This window comes from Dreissena polymorpha, chromosome 1 (genome assembly GCF_020536995.1).
Source record: "Dreissena polymorpha isolate Duluth1 chromosome 1, UMN_Dpol_1.0, whole genome shotgun sequence".
NCBI lineage: Eukaryota > Metazoa > Mollusca > Bivalvia > Myida > Dreissenidae > Dreissena > Dreissena polymorpha.
Genome location: NC_068355.1, coordinates 76,917,728 through 76,940,585, shown reverse-complemented (window position 1 = coordinate 76,940,585; position 22,858 = coordinate 76,917,728). Strand labels below are relative to the sequence as shown.

At 34.1% G+C, this 22,858-nt stretch overlaps 1 protein-coding gene across 1 annotated transcript; it reads left to right on the top strand.

Annotated features, from left to right (window-relative positions):
• Nucleotides 1-8,438: 8,438 nt before the first annotated feature.
• Nucleotides 8,439-8,927, top strand: LOC127831838 (uncharacterized). The gene has a single exon (XM_052356941.1). It carries the CDS (start codon nucleotides 8,439-8,441, stop codon nucleotides 8,925-8,927), a length of 489 nt encoding a protein of 162 aa, XP_052212901.1.
• The last annotated feature ends 13,931 nt before the right edge of the window (nucleotides 8,928-22,858 follow it).

Here is a 22,858-nt window from a genome sequence, read left to right as displayed (position 1 = left end):
GTGTAATCGCCCTCTCGTGCCAGCAAAAACAACACATTGACAGGTTGTCATTTTTGACAGTTCTACTTTCACTTTCATTTTGTGATATCAAACTATCAACAATTATGTGGCTGAGAAATATATCGCTATTGCTTATTTAACATATTTTCTGTACATTTTTTCAATAAACTTACATCAATACACGATTTTCTTCATTAATTCAAACATTCCTGACAGGCTACCACTTTGTTTACATATTTCGCTTACATTTTGACGTGCATAGGTAGGACCGCATTACCGCTTACGAAATGTGTATGGCGTACCATTTGGGTAGAAAGTAAACAAGACATACTTGGTGACAAGAGAAATGTACTTTGACGTACAATATGTATGTCGAAGTAAAAAAAAATGTACTTCGACGTACAAAATGAAATACACTTCGAAGTATAAATTTGTACGTCGAAGTACAACTTGTACTTCGACGAACATGTTTGTACTTCGACGTACACATTTTCTTAACAGCCGATCAAAACACTTGTCTCATGAGCCGCTTTTCCTTCAGATTTATTCATAATAAATGTTTAAAATCTCTTTTTTTAATTGAGGACAAAATAAATAAAAAATATCAAAATTGAAAAAAAAAAATTACAAAGAAGTTTCGAGTATTTAAAGGGATCTTTTCACGTTTTGGTAAAATGACAAAATTGAAAAAGTTGTTTCAGATTTGCAAATTTTCGTTTTAGTTATGATATTTGTGAGGAAACAGTAATACTGAACATTTACCATGGTCTAATATAGCCATTATATGCATCGTCTGACGATTTAAAATCCTGAAAGCTTTATAGCGTTGCAACGCGAAACGATTGAATAATTTGGAGAGTTCTGTTGTTGTCCTTTAATTTTGTGAAACTGCAAAGATTGCTTATATCAACTATAAAATACATCGCTTATACATACTTGGCAGGATGGCCGAGCGGTCTTATTGGTTTTTATTCCAGGACTCCGGGGGTCACTGGTTCGAATCCTGCTGCGTGCTACTTTTTTTTTCCTTTTTTTTATTTTATTCTTGATATTTTACTGGAGCTTTTTATATCCAATTTTTACATTTATCAATATAAAGCATTTAATGACAAACTTCAAAACATACCAAAATCTGTGAAAATGCTCCTTTAATACATTGAAATAGATTATATACCCATTTGAAGAAGATTAAAGGTTACCTTTTTAAAAATAAAATTATCAACCATAGTGTGAGTATTTATTGACCATGCGGGGCGGAATATCACGGTCCAGCGCATTACTGTGTAGGAAATTCCCAACGGTAACCAAACAGTTACCAAACGATTACGGGATTAAAAAATGTGTAATAACCTCCCTGGTTTGGTTGTATTTTGTTTTAACCATCATTTGCATAAGTCAGAGGTTAATTCCGCAAAGCCAAGTCAATAAATACGCACAATATCTATGAGTTAGCGGTCGATAGTCGCATAATTTGGTATAAATAATAATAATAATGTTCAATAAATACGCTCAATATCTATTAGTTAGCGGTCGATAGTCGCATAATTTGGTATAAATAATAATAATAATAATGTTCAATGTCAAATATCTATAAAAGCAACAGATGTAATGCGTCTACTGACTGGCTAACACTCAAGGGCCAGTAAAGACTGAACGTCGAATTACAATTGTGTGCGTCGAAGTACACAAAATGTACTTCGACGTACATATTGTACGTCAAAGTACATTTTTCTTTTAACCTACTAGGTTTTGTTAACTTTCGATCCAAATGGTACGCCATAAATGTGTATTCATACTATTGCCTTCGAGGTACTTATCCGATGTTTGACGGAAAGGGCCAAGAATGTGCGATTGTGGGTCAAGTTCCCCAGGGGTACTACGTCCCCGTACCCCCAATTTTTTTCCGTCCCAAACATTTTTCGTACCCAATTTGTTTGTCGTACTTATTTTTTTTTTCGTTCCCAATTTTTTTTCGTACCCAATTTTTTGTTCGTACCCAATTTTTTTTCGTACTGTATTTTTTTTCGTAACCAATTTTGTTTGCATCATTTTTTCGTTCCCAAAATGTTCGTACCAAAATTTTTTTTCGTACCCACATACACAATTGTGATGATGTAGATCAACTTAAATTGATACTTTTATATCCATCCTCTTCAAAAGCATCGTCACACCAGCACTGTCAGTACTTTGATTAGTTAGTACGAGTTTAACACATAGGGGTATACATTCATCGACTTAGGTGTACTAACTACTTTATTTTAAGTGTATATTCAGTATTATGATTGTTTCATTATTGACTTTCATGGCTAACAAACATAAACTCTTTCAGCGTGATGTTTTTGTTTACATTTTAAAGACGTATGCATCGCCAGCTGCAACTGCATAAGATGAACATTTTAAGTATCATTGTTACATTTGTATAATAAATGCAATTCAATCAACATTTTGCATATAAATACTCAATATTATGTCATTAAAATTTTGTTGAAATAATTCTTGATGTAAACATTTTAAGTGTGTGTTTATTATTTGACACGAGTAATTGGTGAGGCTCTTGTTCAACACAATGTTTGGTACTTACTGTGGGCCGCTGGACCACGGCTTCCAAATATGTGAAAGGACTTATTCGATTCGATAGGCATTTATTCACTAGGAAAAGTTATCTTTGAATTCCGCTTATCGTCAACATTTTGAAATTTCATTAGAACTTCCTGGATATTGACCTTTGACATAAGGATCTCAATTACAGATTATTTAAATAATACATTAAATTAAACAAATTGGAGATTGTATTTGCAAGAAAGATTGTGTGAATTGCTTTGGGATTTCCTAGTAATAGAGTGCGAAAATTATTCTTATACGATCAATCGTGTATGCCTCTCACAAAAATTCATTTTATCAATATACTATTACAAAGATCATTTTTTTAATTCCTATTAAATACCTTAGCCAAGTTCACATAATAATGTTGAAACCTAACTTGTAATGAGGTAGAAATAATGTTTGAAATCACGATGCAAGTGTTGGTTCAGAATAGCCCTAAAATGAGAAAAAAATGTTGATTGATTGCAACTTGTAATTCTTCCCTTAGATGTTACAGCTCTCACAATGTCCCAAATAACATTGTTGTTTTATCGAGCTTTTTCGGCGTAAGCTGCATTAAGCCAGCTTTTCACCCTGACTTGACCTTTGTAAGTGTCCAATAAAATTCAAATAAAATTTCCCGCGGCTAGGTACGAATGAATACACTTCATTTATTCCATTGGCTGATTTGAGTATACCACCAGAACATTGGAAACATATCCGCGTCTTTGTAACACTGTTTTACTGTATGAAACAATTTTATCTCTAATGAAAAGGCTTAATAGATAGAACAGTTTTACACTCAATTCTCGACATCAATACAGTTTGTGCGTACACCTTTTATTTTCAGAGTATTACCAGCGCAAAAGCGTTTATACTTAAAAGGCTATGTTCTCATATTTAGTACTTACTTCCATATTCCTGTCAACATGTTAACATGTAAAAGTATAAAGAGCAGTGGAAGCGAGGCCTCACTTTAAAGAATTGCATTTCAACCCGCGAGGTTTCGGGTCAAGTCGCGGACATTCAGAGTTTATATACAGGTCATCACCGGAGTTCGCGGTCAGTAAAATAATCGTTATATAATAAAGACGCTATCCGTGAACTAGGTGACCTGGAATTTTCTTTAGACCAGAAATATGTTAAAAGAAGATATTCAGCAATATAATTATGGTATGTCAATAATAGATTCTTAATGTGTTTTCAACAATACAATGATAAATATTATTTTTAATAAATTTAACAATAATTATTCCACCATATTGCCTAATGTACTAAAGTGATATTATGAGCATGTAACAGTTTATAGGTGTCTATCGCAACCGTTGATTATTTTTAATGTTTCTACTTCATATACACTTATAGTAATTAATGCAGCATCAACATACTAAAACAATATAACTGAAAGAGAAAAATAATGCATTTGAATATCAACCGTACTTTCGTTTGACAACTGATCATGCGTTTACGAGTTGAACCTAAATTTAGTTTTAGTGCAGATTTGTTCATACGACACAAAGACACAATATTGTTTTACGGATCATTTCGGCTTACAGGACTGGGTGGGTCACGTAAGAATATCGAATATAAAATATATTTTTATAAACAACTGGTAGCAAGGTGAGTTGCAGATAATTGATCAGTAACCACATTTTAACTAACTATTTTGACCTGTAAATTCTTTTCAGCTCAATTCAACAGTGCAAAATGCCCATAATATCACTTTAAGCATGAGCACGATGATTCTCGATACTGTTAATAATCGAATCAAATAGCAATGCCCGACAGACCACTCAAACAGGTTTGTTCTCGTGTGGCCGGTTGACTCATATGTTTAAATTTCACTTCCATTCTTCTTTTGGTTTTCTGTTTTGTATCTATAGGTTTATGACCAGCAATATGTTATAATGTAAAATAAGCCGCGAAAACTCCCCGTAACATCCCGTTCTGCGTGTGATGCAGCTAAGAACTGCACAGAAAAAGACATTCGCTATCCTTGATCTCATTCATTAAACTATTTACGCCGTATATCTTTTTTAAAGATATTTCTTGTTTCACGTTAACGACATAAACAAATATCAGCAAAATGAATTGCCAGTACGATGAATGTACGCGCTTATGAATAAGCAATCAAGTTCATGTTGGAAAACTACAGAGACCTTCTGAATCTTACTTAAGCTCAATGCAGACATTTTATACTTACTATGTAATTACATGCAAAATATTAACAATTTATATGTATTCGAACTACATTTATATACGTGTTATGAAAAAGAAGGCTTCGTTTCATTGCATTATAATTTATATACAAACTTTCAGGAAAGACTACATGGACGTAAATAACCGAAGGTGCATGTAATTTAAACCATGTAATTTAAACCAATGTCGTTATGCTGCGTTCAAAATACGCTGACTGAGGTATCTCGAGTGTGTGAGAATAAAATTTACGCAATTCGTCTAGGATTATGTTCAACATTATAATAATTTGAAAAGTTGGCCTATAAACTTAGCTCTTTATAAATCATAATTACCCAACTGCATTAAAAAAAATCCAATATACTTTATAAGATGGCTATAATAAAATGTTTTTTTTTAGTGTGAGCGTTAGCTCACACTAATGTTACAGAGCATATTTTGCAAATCAGTATGTGCTTAGAAGCCTTATCTACGCTATGGAAAGACAACCACTGCCTGTTGCAGCAGACAAAAAAAATGCTATGAGCGTCTGTGAGGAAAGATAACCACCACATTTGCCTGTTTTTAGTTCACCACTGGTACACTGCCAGTGGGTGTATATGACTAATAGTGTTTAACAGTTTGTAAGACGAGATTGACCAGTCTAGTGTTTATCATTGAAATCTGTACATATTGGCTGCTTTCAGGTAAAACGGGGCTTAATGCATGTCAAATAAGATTAGCCTGTGCATACTGATTAGCCTGTGCAATGCGCACAAGCTAATCAAGGACGACATTTCTGATTTTATAATGTTTTTCATTTAAATTGAGTCTCTGGTACTGGGATGACAATTTATGCACATGCAGTAAGTCCTGTTTTCCCAAAATGAAGCTTAAATTATATTTTTTATTAATTATTTAAAAAAAAACATATCTGGACCTGTGCTTTAAGACACACTCTTTATAAATTTGAATGGGTTGTGTTAATTTTAAACTTGCAATATAAAAAGCTATAACATAATTTTTTATTATATGTGAGCGTTAGCTCACAAATAATGTAGAGGCAGTTTTGCAAATCAGTATGGGCTTATATATGCTAGGAACCGTAACCCGTGACTGCCTGTGTGGATAACTGCAGTAAAATTAAGCAGACGAAGAATGCTAGGCTAGGAGCGTCTTCTCTTACCCCCGCATCTGCCTGTTTATAGTTCCCACTGGTACACTTCATAGTGTGTATGTATTCAAAAATATTTAACAGCTTGTAAGACAGCGTTGGCCTGAGTCTAGTGTTTATCATTGAAATCTGTAAATATTGGCAGCTTTCAGGGAAAACAGGGCTTAATGCATGTAAACTAAGATTAGCCTGTGCACACTGATTAGCTGTATCAATGATTTGAGAAAAAAACAACACATCTCGACCTGTGCTTTAAGACACACTCTTTATAAAGTTGAATTAGTTGTGGTCATTTCAAACTTGCGATATAAAAAGCTATCACATAATTTTGAAAACTGAGTTGCGACTAAGATTATAAAACAGCGAACAAATTCAGTGCCTTCAGCGCTTTGATTGTGTGTGTTTTTGGTTTTGTTTGTAATATTTTTCTCGATAAGTATAAAAGATATAAACTTGTTCCTCTAAAAGGGACCTTTTCACGTTTTAGTAAATAAAACAAAATAAAAAAATATTTGCAAATGTTCGTTGTATTTATGATATTTAGGAGGAAACTGTAATAACGAACATTTACCATACTCTAAAATATCCAGTATATGCATCTGTTGACGATTTAAAAACCTGACAAAGTCAGTGCTTCGAACCTAAACATTTTAAGCATGTAATGACAAACTTCAATAAATGACAAAATCTCGGGAAATGTCCATTTAAGATGATATGCTTCACCGAGAGGTCGAAAGCTACGGCAAATTTAATCAAAGCGTTTTATTTTTTATAAACGGCTAGAAGCAACTTTGTTATATATATATATATATATATATATATATATATATATATATATATATATATATATATATATATATATATATATATATATATATATATATATATAACACGGTATATGTATCTAAACATATTAAATGTGTAAATATTCTAATACACTAACTCACTTTGAGTACCACCGAATTAATTTCTAGTATCAATATATTATAACGTTTTTCTAATGTCGCACACGAGACTGCTCGCTTTAGCTTATATTAACGACCTAGAAAATTTTCAATATTAATTATACCCGTTATGTATCTTTAGTTAGCTGTTTGCAATCATATCAACTTGATATTGACCACGTAGGTCAGAAAATGAATTAATACTATATGCTTGCAATGAAGTAAACTTCAGGAGGATTGCTTTTATAAAGTATTAAATACATCTTTAAGTGTATGAGCACGGATGGATGGATATATATATATATATAACAAAGTTACTATTAGCCTTGTTGTATTTAAACAAAAACGCTGTAATATTTTTTGCCAAATATGTACGGATATGACGTCGTGCATTTCCGGCGTCAACGTTGTTTTCGCGCCCTTTCATGTCTGTTTATTCTTGCACGTTGATGCCATATGGTCGGTATGTCCTTAGTTTTGCCTTCCATAATTGCTCAATGGTCTTGCGATACTCGTCCGACCCGTTTAGTTTTTCAAGTCCCATTATTTGAAAATCGTCCATGGAGTGTCCGTCTGTGTAGAAATGTTCAGCTACCGGGTCACTGTGCTGTGTGCGAATACGCGACAGATTCAACAGATGTCGCTGGTACAGAGTTCCGCCGGTCTCTCCCACATACACGTACTTGCGACAGCGACGACAGTTGATCGCGTACAAAACATTGGATGATTTGCAATCAACATTGTTTCTCAAGCTGTACTTTCTGCCGCTGGGATCTGTGAAGTAGTCCGCCGTCATCATGTACGGGCAAATGGCGCACCTCTGCGCCCCGCAGAGCCCGCTCATGTTGGGCTTCCGGAAGAACATCCTATTGTGTTTCTTGTGTACTAGGATGTCACGGGCCTCATCTCTCGAGAAACACTCGGATACAGGGTGTCTATTTCATGTCTATTTCATGTCATGGTGATTGGCATGTTGGTGATTGGCATGGTGGTGATTGTCATGTTGGTGATTGGCATGTTCGTGATTGACATGTTGGTGATTTGTATGTTTGTGATTGACATGTTGGTGATTGGCATACCTTCCGGAAGAGGTTGTTTCACTTTTTGTATTTAGTTTAAAAAGAAGGGATTGCAACCTGCAAGACATCCTAGTACACACGAAACACAATAGGATGTTCTTCCGGAAGCCCAACATTAGCGGGCCCTGCGGGGCGCAGAGGAGCGCCATTTGGGCGAGCGAACTCTGAAATTCCTACAGAGGACGTCAGCGTGATGATGGACATATATATATATATATGCCAATAGATATATATATATTTATATTAACAAAAACGCTGTATTATTTTTTGCCGAAGCTTTCGACCTCACGGTCTTCATCAGCGGCCATTTTTTATTTCAAGATGTTTCAAATATGGACATATATATATGCCAATCACCATCATGCCACTCACCACCATGCCAATCACCACCATGCCAATAACCACCATGCCAATAACCACCATGCCAATAACCACCATGCCAATCACCACCATGTCAATCACCACCATGTCAAAATCACCAACATGCCAATCACCAACAAACCAATCACCAACATGCCAATCACCACCATGTCAATCACCAACATGCCGATCACCAACATACCAATCACCAACATGTCAATCACCACCATGCCAATCACCAACATACCAATCACCAACATTCCAATCACCAACATACAAGTCACCAACATGTCAATCACGAACATGCCAATCACCAACATGCCAATCACCACCATGCCTATCACCAACATGCCAATCACCAACATGCCAATCACAACCGTGTCAATCACCAACATGCCAATCACCATCATGCCATTCACCACCATGCCAATCACCACCATGCCAATCACAAGGGTGTCAATCACCAACATGGCAATCACCAACATGCCAATCCCCACTGTGCCAATCACCACCATGCCAATCACCACCATGCCAATTACCACCATGCCAATCACCACCATGCCAATCACCACCATGCCAATCACCACCATGTTTAGTAGCCGGTTCATTTGATTTTATTGGGCATTTGGTTAAGCTTTTTCTCCTACGCACATGCATTAAACCCCTTTTCACATAGCACGGTCAATATATTAGTAAATACCACACTGTTGGACTGTGAACATGATTTAATATGGAGTTAAAAATATGATGTTATATTAATGGATGCTAATTTATTGTTTTTATTATACATATAGATTTGTATGTTTAAATACGATTATTATGTTTGTTTCTGATTTTAATGAAATTCAATTTTTTCTGAAGCGCCTTTATCATGGTTGTAATCTGGCTCAGCGCAAAGTTGTACAGGGATTAATACTGAATCAAACTAGAATAATTTATCATAACTGGCGACTTCTTATCTTTGATCTTAATAATTCACATGACATGACAATGACAATTTACCAACACAATATACGCAAATACCGAGACAAATATAATATGATCGGTCAGTTTTCTGTTGAATTTTTGTTTCCTAGTTAAAGAACATCCAATTTTCTTTGAAGATGAAACAATTGCGTTTTCTGTCGATTCATCATCTGTAAATGTGCTCTTAATATTCACGTTAAAACGTCATGAACACTGCTCCGCTGTTTATTTTATTTTGATGCTTTATTTTCGAGAACGCACGCACGTTTCGATGATGGATCGGTTAGGTTATCAACAAAATAAAACAATCCGGGATACTGACGCACCCATAATGCAGATCATGATTTGAGGATTCACACCGCCGTGTGTCGGCATGTGTTTAATATATTCTCGACCAAAAATCAAAATCCGTGAACAACAATAGTATACTGCGCTTAGTACCATTTAACACATGTATGCCTGGTGGACTCTCCCATCCTTCTAAATTGGATCAATTTATTTCCAAAATTAGGGATGTCTAGTATATTTATTTCTATATTGTGTATATTTCTTACAGAAATTACTTTAAGCAAACAGCGCATCATGCGGCGTCTCATCTGGGTCTACGCTGTTTGCCAAGGCCTTTTTTCTAGACGCTAGGCATAAATGGGTTAATTTGTTCACCTTTTAACACTTGTAAACTTTCAAGCGTGTAACAGTGTAATAACCGTACTCCACTGAGACTGGTTCGAGGTGTACCATGTCACTTTATTCCTCTCCCCAGATCAATGTCCTCTTGTGCAACAACGATACAAATTTTCGCATCCCGAGATGTAAATAAACGTTGTGTCAATGTCCGACTATCTCGCAACTTGCGACAAAGAATGCGAGCGAACAGTTTCCTAAGATAACTGATTATTAAATGGTGGATTACACAGCCCATGACATGAAGTTCACTCCAATAATCCTGTTCATCTACTGAACGTAACAGCTTCTTTTACAGTCACCATGAAAGTGTTAGTACTTGAAAGACAGTGCGCAAAATGCATAACCACAATCAGATGCAAATTCATAAACGTTTTTCGAAATTGAAATTTAAGACAGAATGCATTGTATGCATGTTTTTTGTTAATATACATTAAAAGCTATCTTCCTAACCTTGTTGTCTATGCCTAATTAAAATTGCTCAGCATAAACATGATAAATGTGACAAAGCTGAGTGTTATTGCTCTCTGCGTAATTTAAAGTGTCATTGGTTTCACGGAGAGACCGTTGAAAGCGAATGAGCCCTCAACTGAACTCTTATAATATAACATGACAGTGATACATCGGATGCAGGTATGAATTTGATTTATGAATGAAACAAATCAATGCGATTTTATCCCTTAATATTACTTGATTTATTTTTCCCCTTCCCTTCCGATGTCGCCATAGAAGTAAACCAGCTTTATAATACGATTTTTAATTGAACAGTGGCTTTGAATAATTTTACATCAAATTTAATATTGTGTTCACCTATTTGGGTTATTTGGTACAGAGAGAACAGCAAATGCATCTAGAATGTTTTGTCTTAGTTTTTAAGCACGAAAACAACTCATTCACATATGCCACGTTCAAAACATTATTTGCGAATATTACATCATGTAACAATTCCAGACGGTGTTACGTATTTAACAACAAATACTCATCGAGGGCTCTTATTTCTAAGCGTTTGTAACGTTTTATTACAGTGCAAAGCATAAATCTACGCATTTTGTTCAGCGGATCGTTAAATCAGAGGGGGGAGGGGGGGGGGGGGGGGCGGCATGCGTATACGAAAGCTTGCCGGGTTTAAGTGAGGCTAGTTAGAACTTACTTCCAAGAAGGCGTCGTATTCGTGTTTATCTGGAATGAGTTGCTAATTTATTCACCCGATAACCCCTTAAATATATATTATTATTAAATGAATACGCACTTTCGGCTCAACAGCGGGTTTGAATATGCCTCAAACTGAATACTATGCTTACTAAACGGAATACTATGATGACTGTTTCAAGGTACCCAAACACCTGTTACAGACGTTGAGGATGCCCAGATTTTAAAAGAAGGCGTTACGAAGTGTGTACCGCTCTAGAAAGCGAAAGGTACATGAAAACCCTGCAATAAAACATAAAAAGATTATGTCGAAGTACAACGAAGTTTAACACACAGAAAAATGACATATACACATACCGCGATTTTAAAAACCCGTAAAACCCATTTATGTATTGAATTTAGTGCATATTTAAACTATTTCGCACCTCACTTCAATTCAATAACAGTGTTATAAGTGAGAACGAATAGAAAAAAGTCGCGAGTTTTCACACATTCCGATGTACTCGCCATTTTCATTCAAACCGGAAGTGACGTCACAAATCTTCAATTGTTCATGCGCTCAATAACGGACACGTTATAAATGGCTTCGGATGTATTATCTCTCGCAACTTTAGTTAGACAAATTGATGAAAATGGAAGATGATAGTGATTATGATGAGTTCTCCGTTCAACCGTACATGTATGAGCCAAGATTTAGCGACCGTCAGTCAGATTTGTCTGATTCTGACTCGGACAGCGAGGACAATTTTGCCGATGCTCAAGACGACCATCGTGTTGGGAATACGGATTGGTAAATATATAATTTTGTTACATGCACGTGTCGGGAAAAACAACAACAACAAAATAATTCTTTGATTGTTATTCTACAGTACAAGCTTGTTGAATATGACTAGGTAGTACGGTTAATAATTATAAATAAGAACGGATACTTGCACCAGTTCTGATAAGGAAGAAATTTTTGTATTGCCATTCGACATACTTCTTTTATTTTCAGGTGTACATGTTCATGTTGCACACCATATCGTGTGCAGATTGAGTGCAAATGCTGCACAGAATACCCAGAGCTGATGGAAAGGATGGACGAGGCAGGGGTAAAGTGCATAACTGAGCACACTGGCTCCAAAGCTAACTGTCTCCATCCAGATGTCATTGAAGTCTCGTTTTACGAGTTCCTTGATGTAAATGGTCCCATCGGTGATGAAGAACCAATACATTAGTAAGTTGTCATTTATTATTAAAAATGGTAATTAAACCAGGACAGATTGTTCGTAAAGAAAATACACTGTAGACATTAAATAACACAATGTTTTTTGTGTGAAATTGTCATTTGTATTTCATACTGTAAATATGTTTTGATACAAATAAAAAAAAATAACACAAAAAGACAACAGTTTTAATCAACATTAAAATACGCTTGTATACAAGATGATTTAGTTGTTGAATTGTAAACTGAAGTATCAATCTGCTACACCATGCTTTCTGGTTGCTTACAAATGCCAGTTCATTAAGATTTATCAATATTTGAAATAAATATATGTACAAGCTGATAAATTTGTTCAAAAGTACACTAAAATAACAACCTGCTACAACATGATGTGTAGTTGCTTACAAAACTTCTTGTCTAACATATTTTCAGTTAAATATATATTATATAATATTTTATACAAGGTGAATAAGCTTGTTAAACTGTAAATTCAAGTAAGAAACTGCTACAACATGGCTTGTGTAATTGTCAAGTTGAACAGTACCTTTGTTTTACTGAACTGACTTATATTTATCATAATGTTATCCTTATACATTTAACTTCAGAGTATACAGATACATTGCATATAGAAGACTGGCTCATTGGATTTGGAAGTGTCTGAGCAAGAGGGACCGAAGACCTCTTCCGTCATGCGCTGTGGCAGCCATTCGCCAGAGATTTCCGTGCTAAATACTCTTGAAAATGTATGCAACAGTGACAAGAAGTAATGTTAAAAAAGAAAATTAATTTTTTGTTAAATATAAAACATGTGAGAAACCAGCATCATTACATATATAAAACAAAATGTGTATTCTTAAGTAATTTTAATATGTCAAATTAATGACGAATGCATTTCGACTCGTATGATTTTTTATCATAAATGTAAGTGTTGAATACACTAGAGCATGTGTGCAAAAACATTATTGGAAGAATTTTCTCGAACGTGAGTGATGTAAGTAGACAACAGATTTGAGGACGATTTTTCTTCATTAACTTCGTTTTCCCGACATCAACGATCTTGAAACAAAAAAAAAACACGAGGGAAGCGCAAACACTGTAGAACCGAAAGGGTGTAATCATTTAAAAGAAATTTAAATTTAAATTTGCTTACCGGGTGAAAATATCCGCTACTCCTTCACGAAAAACACAAAAAAGCGCCATTTTGGAAGAAAGTTCCAACTTACCTCACTTAAACCCGGTAAGCTCTCGTATGTGTATGCATGCTCCCTGGTAATGTTTTGAAATAACAAGGCCTTGGTTCCATTCACAACATCCTTTAGTTAAAATGGTTAAAGTCAGACGACTTCAGATGGAAATTTACATCTGCAGAAATATTCCGGTTTAATGATAAATTATGAGTGTTTATAACCATGTCGCAATTATTGTTAAATTACATATTTATATTACATTTATAAAATGATAAACAGTTTGACGACGAATGAAGTATACAAATGCGATTTATTTTACAACAAAGTAACGATACAACAAATAATGCATAATATATATTTTTTTATGGAACTACACGATTCTAACAAAATCTGTAAACTCATACGAACAATGCAATCATCTACCTAACCGTATCATATTGGCGGAGTTATGTATACAGAATAAGGGTTACTAATGTTTATTTGAGTCGTGTTCTGAGAAAACTGGGCTAAATGCATGTGCGTAAAGTGTCGTCTCAGATAAGCCTGTGCAGGCCGCACAGGCTTATCAGGGACGACACTTTCAGCCTAAACTTGATTTTCGGTCAGGAGGGACTTCATTGAAACTAAAAATACCATAACAGCGGAAAGTGAAGTCCATGTGCGGACTGCACAGGCTAATCTGGGACGAAACTTTACGCACATGCAGTAAGCCCAGTTTTCTCAGAACACGACTCATTTGGTCAATTTTTTCTCGAGGCTTTGAAGTGTGCATGACCCACTTTACAACACATGAGCGATCGGTCACACATACATGAATTTCTATTCCACATGTGCGACATGTTTTGTTTAAGTCAGTCACATTCTCGGATTCAAGATAAAAACGCGATTCACCATTTTCAAGTAGGATTATGCTGTTTCTGTAAAATGAAAATGATGAATAACCTTCCATAAATAAAGGACTATTCAGAGCGACCTTTTTACTAATATAATAATATTATCCTTTCACAATCTTGAAGTCAATTAACTACACCGTTATTTTTTATATCGTTACAAGTGAATCATGGTTGCTGTTATACTAATACTAAATCATTTGTTTTAAAACGTGTCATATAAATTTGATAACATAGAGGGAATTATTACAAGAGCTGCAACGTTGTTGTGTGAATTGTATTTGCATTATCAAATTACGAAACTATGTATTATTTAAACAGTTGTAGCTAAATATTATGGAGAATAAGTATACTTATAATATATATACTTTAAAAAATATTCCAACAATCAAGCAACTCTTTTATACTGAACAAAAATCCAATATATCAGGAAAATAGAAAATGTATAAGGCTTTAAATAAAATTGTGTTTGTTTCAGATGTCTCGACAAAGCTTTTAAGTAGGCTTAGTTTTATATTATTTTCTTCATGCGATACTATTCGCACGATTGCATTTTGAATATAAAAATATAAATGTTAACAAGAGATTAGGAACAATTTAGTTATAAAAGAATCCTTATAATGAATTTGAAAATACCTAGTTCCGACATATTTGAAACAAACCTTTGACCACATTGGCTTTATGCAGATTTTGAGAATACAAAAAATAAGCAAATATTAGTGTGTATTCCCTTTCGACAATAACAGAGCTTCCGAGAAATTATCAATAAAACATCATATTGAGCTTATCAGAAAATATGAATAAAACAATTTATTCCGATTATTCGATTAGAGCTGCGGATTTGATTTTGCTAAAACTTACCTGTTTACGATGCTGTATATATCTTTAACAAAGAATTAAAGGTACATATAAAAATAAACCATCAAATGAAAAATGCGTCTTGGTTACTGGTTATATATGGTCACTTTCATGATACAAATCATGTTTTTAAATAGAATTGTTCTTTTTTATCTACTTTTTTACGTTGACGACCTTAACACATATCGGCCATATTACAAGGACTCACAGATCTTCGCATTAAAACAGTAATTTTATATGTTTACTAACAAATCTTTAATGTATTAATAGTTTTAACAAATTTTAATAGCAAGAAGAAAACAAGATGTGTTTGTGAAACACCATGCCCCCCCGTATATTTGACCTTTGACCTTGAAGGGTGACCTTGTCCTTGACCTTTCACCACTCAAAATGTGCAGCTCGATGAGATACACATGCATGCCAAATATCAAGTTGATATCTTTAATATCGCAAAAGTAATGGTCAATGTTAAAGTTTGACGCAAACAAACCAACAAACTAACAGACAGGGTAAAAACAATATGTACCCGGGTCATCTGGAAGAAAAAGCCTAATCGCTGCCACCGCGCCACAGTGCCTTGTAATTTATACATTGCATCTTAACCGTAATGATAATAATAAAATTATCAAGGAAAGGCGTTTCAAATGATTTATTATTTTACCGATTTTTTAATGATGATAATCTATTCATGAAACCATATTTTAAGCTTTCTTCTTAGGTTGTTGAAATATCATGCAACAATTATTTAAAAAAACAAACATAATTTACTTAAATGTGAACAAGTGCCTTCAATTACACGCGCGCAAACAATAATGTGGATATTCAATCTGGTTCTGGTTGGAAAAAAACGTGTGCCCGTTTTGCGTCATTTCCAAGGTTTAGACACTGTATGTTGGTAGTAATAACACAAAAATTAATCAATTGAAGTTTTTATACACTTAACTAATGTGCAAATTCTTAAATCAAGGGTTACATGTTATAAATTAGATGCGCATATATACAACTATATACATCATACTATGGAAGGAAAACAAGTTTTCCCTTTAGTAAAAGTTTTCACAAAATAATATAATAAATACTTTCGTATGGCAGTTTCTATTTGCATAAGTTTATTCAATGTTTTTAGTTGTTCGCGCTAGCGGGCAACTAATGTAGAACCTTGAGGAAATTTTGTAACTCAGTCTTCTCTTGAATACGCTAGGAATGATAACCCCATCTGCCTGTTAACACTTCACCACTGGTACACTGCAGACAGCGTGTATGTAATCGATAGTGTTTAGTAACCTCGCTGGCATGCATATAGACAAAATCAATTTTAAATCAAATAAACAACCAATGAGTTCTAAGTTTTTACCTTGTGGCGTTTTCAGTAAATATCTAAAATGGACCTTTTCACAGTTTGTCAAAAAATGCTTAATATTGATAAATGTAAACATTGGATCTTAAAAGCCCCATAAAAAAAAAACAAGAATAAAATTAAAGAAACAAAAAAGTGACCCTTTACTGGGCTCGAACTACTGACCCTTGGAATAAAAGTCTATCGTTTATCGGTCACCCTTGCTCATTAAATGAGAGATGTATTTTATACTTTATATGTATAAGCAATCATCGTAGTATAAAAAATATAACGACAACAACAGAACTCTCCAAAGTATTAAATCGTTTAATTTTGTCAATTTGCCAAAACGTGAAAAGGTTTCTTTAATGTCTTTAGATTTGCAAATGGAATGAGATCAATACACTGTCAGATCTTACATCATGCATAACTTACAGGTTTAGTGGTTGCCTGTTAGTCCGGGGCCAGTAGATTTAAGCCTAGGAAACTCAATTTTTTTAAAGTGGTTACAGTTGGGCTAAAAAGCAAGGAAACTAGCTTTTTAAAGCTTGAACAACTCAATCCAATTAAACATAGAGTACAAATTGGCGACTGTGGATCAGTTCGGCCTAGGAAATGATTCAATTCCGGCTCACAACAAGACATGTCGGCAAAAGTGTTGCTCAATAATTTAAAGAAAATAGATAAAGTATTAGATGCACATAACAAAACAAGCACATGGTTCTAGGCTTGTTATTCTTTAGCAAGGCAACCAAAATTCTCAAGATGGATGCCAGTGCAGCAACCAATTGCGGAAAAAAGAGACATATTGTGTTTTTTGTCTAAGTTATATCTTAAACATAAATATGAGGATAAACAGTGCACACACATCTCGATCTGTGCTTTAAGACTCTTTATAAATTTGAATGGGTTGTGTTCATTTCAAACTTGCGATATAAAAAGCTTTAACATAATTTTGAAAATTGAGTTGCGTCTAATATTATGCAATAGCGAACAACTTCGGTGCCTTCAGCGCTTTGATTTTAATAGCCAAAGCGCATAAGCTAACATTGTTTTAACATGTATTTTCAAATCCTTTTCTGCTGCAAGAGTCCTTAAAACATGAGTCCATGTTCCAGACTATATTTATTACATTATCATTTAAGTCTGAATGATACAATTAATCATTTATCTTTCTTCTGGCTAAATGGCTAAGCCAGTCATAATGCAACTGTTATTTAGTGTACGTATTTTCTAGTGGTTCTTATTTATATAGTTATAAAAGTAATTCTGTGTGCTATGTACATGTATGTTATGTTAATGCGTTTTTAATGGAATCTCGTCTTCCTGTTTTTTTTTTCGTTTACACAACATTGATTGATGAGGATGTACCGTTTATGTGATGCTGTGCTGTTTCTATCAGAGCTTGTAAAATAGCACTTGATTCATCTACCGAGTGCAATATCATAAGCATGTTTTGTTTCTGTATAACAGTACGAGTGCGGAAGCAAACGTGTATCTAGTACTATTATAATTGTGGTACATAACTTGCACTTGTTGAAGTCACATTGGTACTTTTGGTATGCATCTTTTTGCTTAGTCCCAGACGATTTGGTCACTTGTCATACAAAAATGATTCACGTAGTGATGATGAGATTTATCTTTCTTTAAGCAAATGGAGTTTCGATTCTTTCATAGCATGATCTTAAGCTCATGTCCTCTATAAATGACAGCCTGATAAGTCGCCAAGGATGAAGTTTTGACTGATAAGTACTAACAGTTAAAAAAAAAACAGTTATGGAATATGATAAATACATCTGCAACGGCATATTTCAAAGAGGGAAAAAACTTAGTATTTGAAAAACGAATCCCAACATTCTTTTGCTACATCACACACATATACTAAAACCTGTTTTTTAATAATTCACGAACTTCCTATGTCACACAACTCAAACAAAAAGCGCACCCCACATAAATATAGCATTTTGCACTTCTGCATAGTATTGAAACAATTTTATAGAGTCTATTTTAGAATAAAAGAAGTCAACCTCCGTAAGATTTATATGTGTGTTATATAAGAAATAATTTAAAACCATAACCCGTCTGAAACAGTCCAAAAACATAAAATATACATTAACTCTTGCACGTGCTCCATGTGTATAATCAATAGCCATTTTAAAGAAATACACCAAAGTCTGTGACGTCTGCGATGAAGACCAGACTGGGTACACACATTTCAAGAAAAACAGTAGTCTTGAAAAAAGTACAAAACCATAACGAAGTGTAAAACTCTGATAACAACACATAAGCTCAGTTGTTGTAACATTTACGGCTGGATTACTAACGTGGTATCCCATACAACGTTATTGTTGTTGTTGTTTTTTCATTTAAATGGAAACTTCAGATTCATTTCCGTACAATATCTGTTTGATACTCCATTTTATTGAAAGAAATGATTAATTAATTTGGTAGTGGTTGCGGATGCAATTTCTCTTTCAATTATTGCAGGAAATTACATGCGCAGGTGGAGTCTGCAAATTATGCCCATAGGAACGTAAACATTAAAATAGTTTAGCTGATTTTAAAACTGCTAAATTATTCAACATAACAAATATTTAAAACTTCGAGTTGTTGAAATCTATGCGAAAATTCGTGTAAATCATGGCAATATCTTTCTTTTTTTTTGTAAATCAAATAGATTCGATGTCTGCTATCAATATTCATATGGTGCAGCTTTGGTATATAATTCCAGAAGTTATATAATCGACAACATACCTAACGGACTTGTATGTTTGCAAAGCGTGCGTATGTGTTCGACCTAAGGAAAACCATTAACATTTACAAAAGCTACGAGTTTCATATCTTCAACGTTTGATGGGCGATCCTCATTATGATCAGCATCCGTGTCGACAATTGGGAAATCGAATAATTATATTACAACGTAGTGTATTTTTCATCAAAGTGAGTCATTTGTGGCGGGTGCATCCTTAGCTGTCTATTATTGTGATGGTTTATGTTCTTGAAATATCAAACTGTATTAGACTTTGATAGTCATTTTGGTTATTTTTCGCCGCACTATAATGTTATAATTCTTTGTATTTTCCCCTACTGCCAGTATTATCCGAGTAGTTTTACATGTGTAGTCTTAGATAGTTATCCCCACGCTTTTTGAAAAGCGTCGGGATATTGTGGTTATCTCCGCCGTCTGTCCGTCTGTCCATCTGTCCGTCTTGCCACTATTATCTCCTACACTATTAGCACTAGAAGCTTGAAACTTACATACATGGTAGCAATGTTTTTTAGTGTGAAATTGTCATTTGTATTTCATACTGTAAATATGTTTTGATACAAATAAAAAAATAACATAAACAGACAACAATTTTAATCAACATTAAAATACGCTTGTAAACAAGATGATTGAGTTGCTGAATTGTAAACTGAAGTATTAATCTGCTACACCATGCTTTCTGGTTGCTTACAAATGCCAGTTCATTAAGTTTTATCAACATTTGAAATAAATATATGTACAAGCTGATAAAATTGTTCAAAAGTACACTAAAATAACAACCTGCTACAACATGATGTGTAGTTGCTTACACAACTTCTTTTCTAACATATTTTTAGTTAAATATATATTATATAATATTTTATACAAGCTGAATAAGCTTGTTAAACTGTAAACTCAAGTAAGAATCTGCTACAACATGGCTTGTGTAATTGTCAAGTTGAACAGTACCTTTTACTGAACTGACTTATATTGATCATAATGGTATCCTTATACATTTAACTTCGGAGTATACAGATACATTGCATATAGAAGACTGGATCGTTGCATTTGGAAGTGTCTGAGCAAGAGAGACCGAAGACCTCTTCCGTTATGCGCTGTGGAAGCCATTCGCCAGAGATTTCCGTGCTAAATACTCTTGAAAATGTATGCAACAGTGACAAGATGTAATGTTAAAGAAGAAAATTCATTTTTTGTTAAATATAAAACATGTGAGAAACCAGCATCATGACATATATAAAACAAAAAGTGTATTTTTTAGTAATTTTAATATGTCAAATTAATGACGAATGCATTTCGACTCGTATGATTTTTTATCATAAATGTAAGTCTTGAATACACTAGAGCATGTGTGCAAAAACATTATTGGACGAATTTTCTCGAACGTGAGTGATGTAAGTAGACAACAGATTTGAGGACGCTTTTTCTTCATTAACTTCGTTTTCCCGACATCAACGATCTTGAAACAAAAATAACACGAGGTAAGCGCAAACACTGTAGAACCGAAAGGGTGTAATCATTTAAAAGAAATTTTAATTTAAATTTGCTTACCGGGTGAAAATATCCGCTACTCCTTCATGAAAAACACGAAAAAGCGCCATTTTGGAAGTAAGTTCCAACTTACCTCACTTAAACCCAGTAAGCTCCCGTATGTGTATGCATGCCCCCTGGTAATGTTTTGAAATAACAAGGCATTGATTCCATTCACAACGTCCTTTAGTTAAAATGGTTTAAGTCAGACGACTTCAGATGGAAATTTACATCTGCAGAAATATTCCGGTTTAATGATAAATTAAGAGTGTTTATAACCATTTCGCAATTATTGTTAAATGACATATTTATATTACATTTATAAAATGATAAACAGTTTGACGACAAATGAAGTATACAAATGCGATTTATTTAACAACAAAGTAATTATACAACAAATAATGCATAATATATATATATTTATGGAACTAAACGATTCTAACAAAATCTGTAAACTCATACGAACAATGCAATCATCTACCTTACCTTATTATATTGGCGGAGTTATATATACAGAATAAGGATTTCTAATGTTTAATTGGGTCGTGTTCTGAGAAAACTGGGCATACTTCATGTGCGTAAAGTGTCGTCTCAGATTAGCCTGTGCAGTCCGCACAGGATAATCAGGGACGACACTTTCCGCCTAAACTTGATTTTTGGTAAGGAGGGACTTCCTTGAAACTAAAAAATACCATAACAGCGGAATGTGAAGTCCATGTGCGGACTTCACAGGCTAATCTGGGACGAAACTTTACGCACATGCATTAAGCCCAGTTTTCTCAGAACACGACTCATTTGGTCTATTTTTCCTCAAGGCTTTAAAGTATGCATGACCCACTTTACAACACAAGAGCGATCGGTCACACATACATAAATTTCTATTCCACATGTGCGACATGTTTTATTTATGGTAGCGCACCCCTAATGGGCACATATCCAAATATAATTTAATTAATTATTTTCCTAATCAGCATCATTTCACTAAACTACATGCGAATTTGTAGGTAGGCTTTCCATGCTTAAAAAAAAAATACCGATTTTTTCAAAACCACCCTCACGCTCGGCTTTTGTCCAGTTTATTTTCACCCCTGGGGTATATAAAGTTCCATAATTCATTCAAATTTCCATATATGGGCATGCAGTTGGTGTGTACAGATGCAGTTAAGGTGTTTAAAATTTAAACAAGATAAAATAAGTATTCTTTTACAGACATTTATTTTTTACAAATTTTTATCCATGGAATAGCGCCATGAAATGTAAGTGATTTCAGCCAAGTAAAAATTGGGTCGGTTAAAAACAAACTGTCATAAAATTCAAAATAGTATCATTTAAGTTATATTTTAAACTATTTTTTTAAGAAATACTATATACAGCAAAAATACCAAGAAATAGACAGATTTACCGTTTACTTTTTGAAATAAAAATAAAAATGCAACGTGCATCTTTCGTATTTTCAGCAGTAAATTAACCATTTTAGCCATTAGGTTGTTTTAATTTTAAAAATTAAAGGATGTGCATACAATTTTCAACATATTTAACAATAAACATAGCTTATATGCTATATTAAATCACATAACGTTAGAAAAGAAATAAAACGCGTCAAAAAAAAGTATGCGATGTTGGCAGGATTCGAACCTGCGCGGGAAGATCTCAAAAAATTTCTAGTGCATCGCCTTAACCATTCGGCCACTACAACTTCAGTGAAACCTTGAATTAGATATAAATAATTAAACAGGTAAAACGGCTCAAGCTTTGAAGAAATCGCGAAATCGTATTTCTCAGATGATAATTGGATCAAAGTCAATATTTATAGTGAAAATAATGTATTCTAAATGAATTAGGTAAACACATATCAAAATTCCAAGTTTAAAAAAAAAATGCATCTCTCGGAAATAACCGATCATTGAAGATCGGCAATGATCGTAAAATAAATCGCGGGAAATCATTAGAGGTGCGCTACCTTAAGTCAGTCACA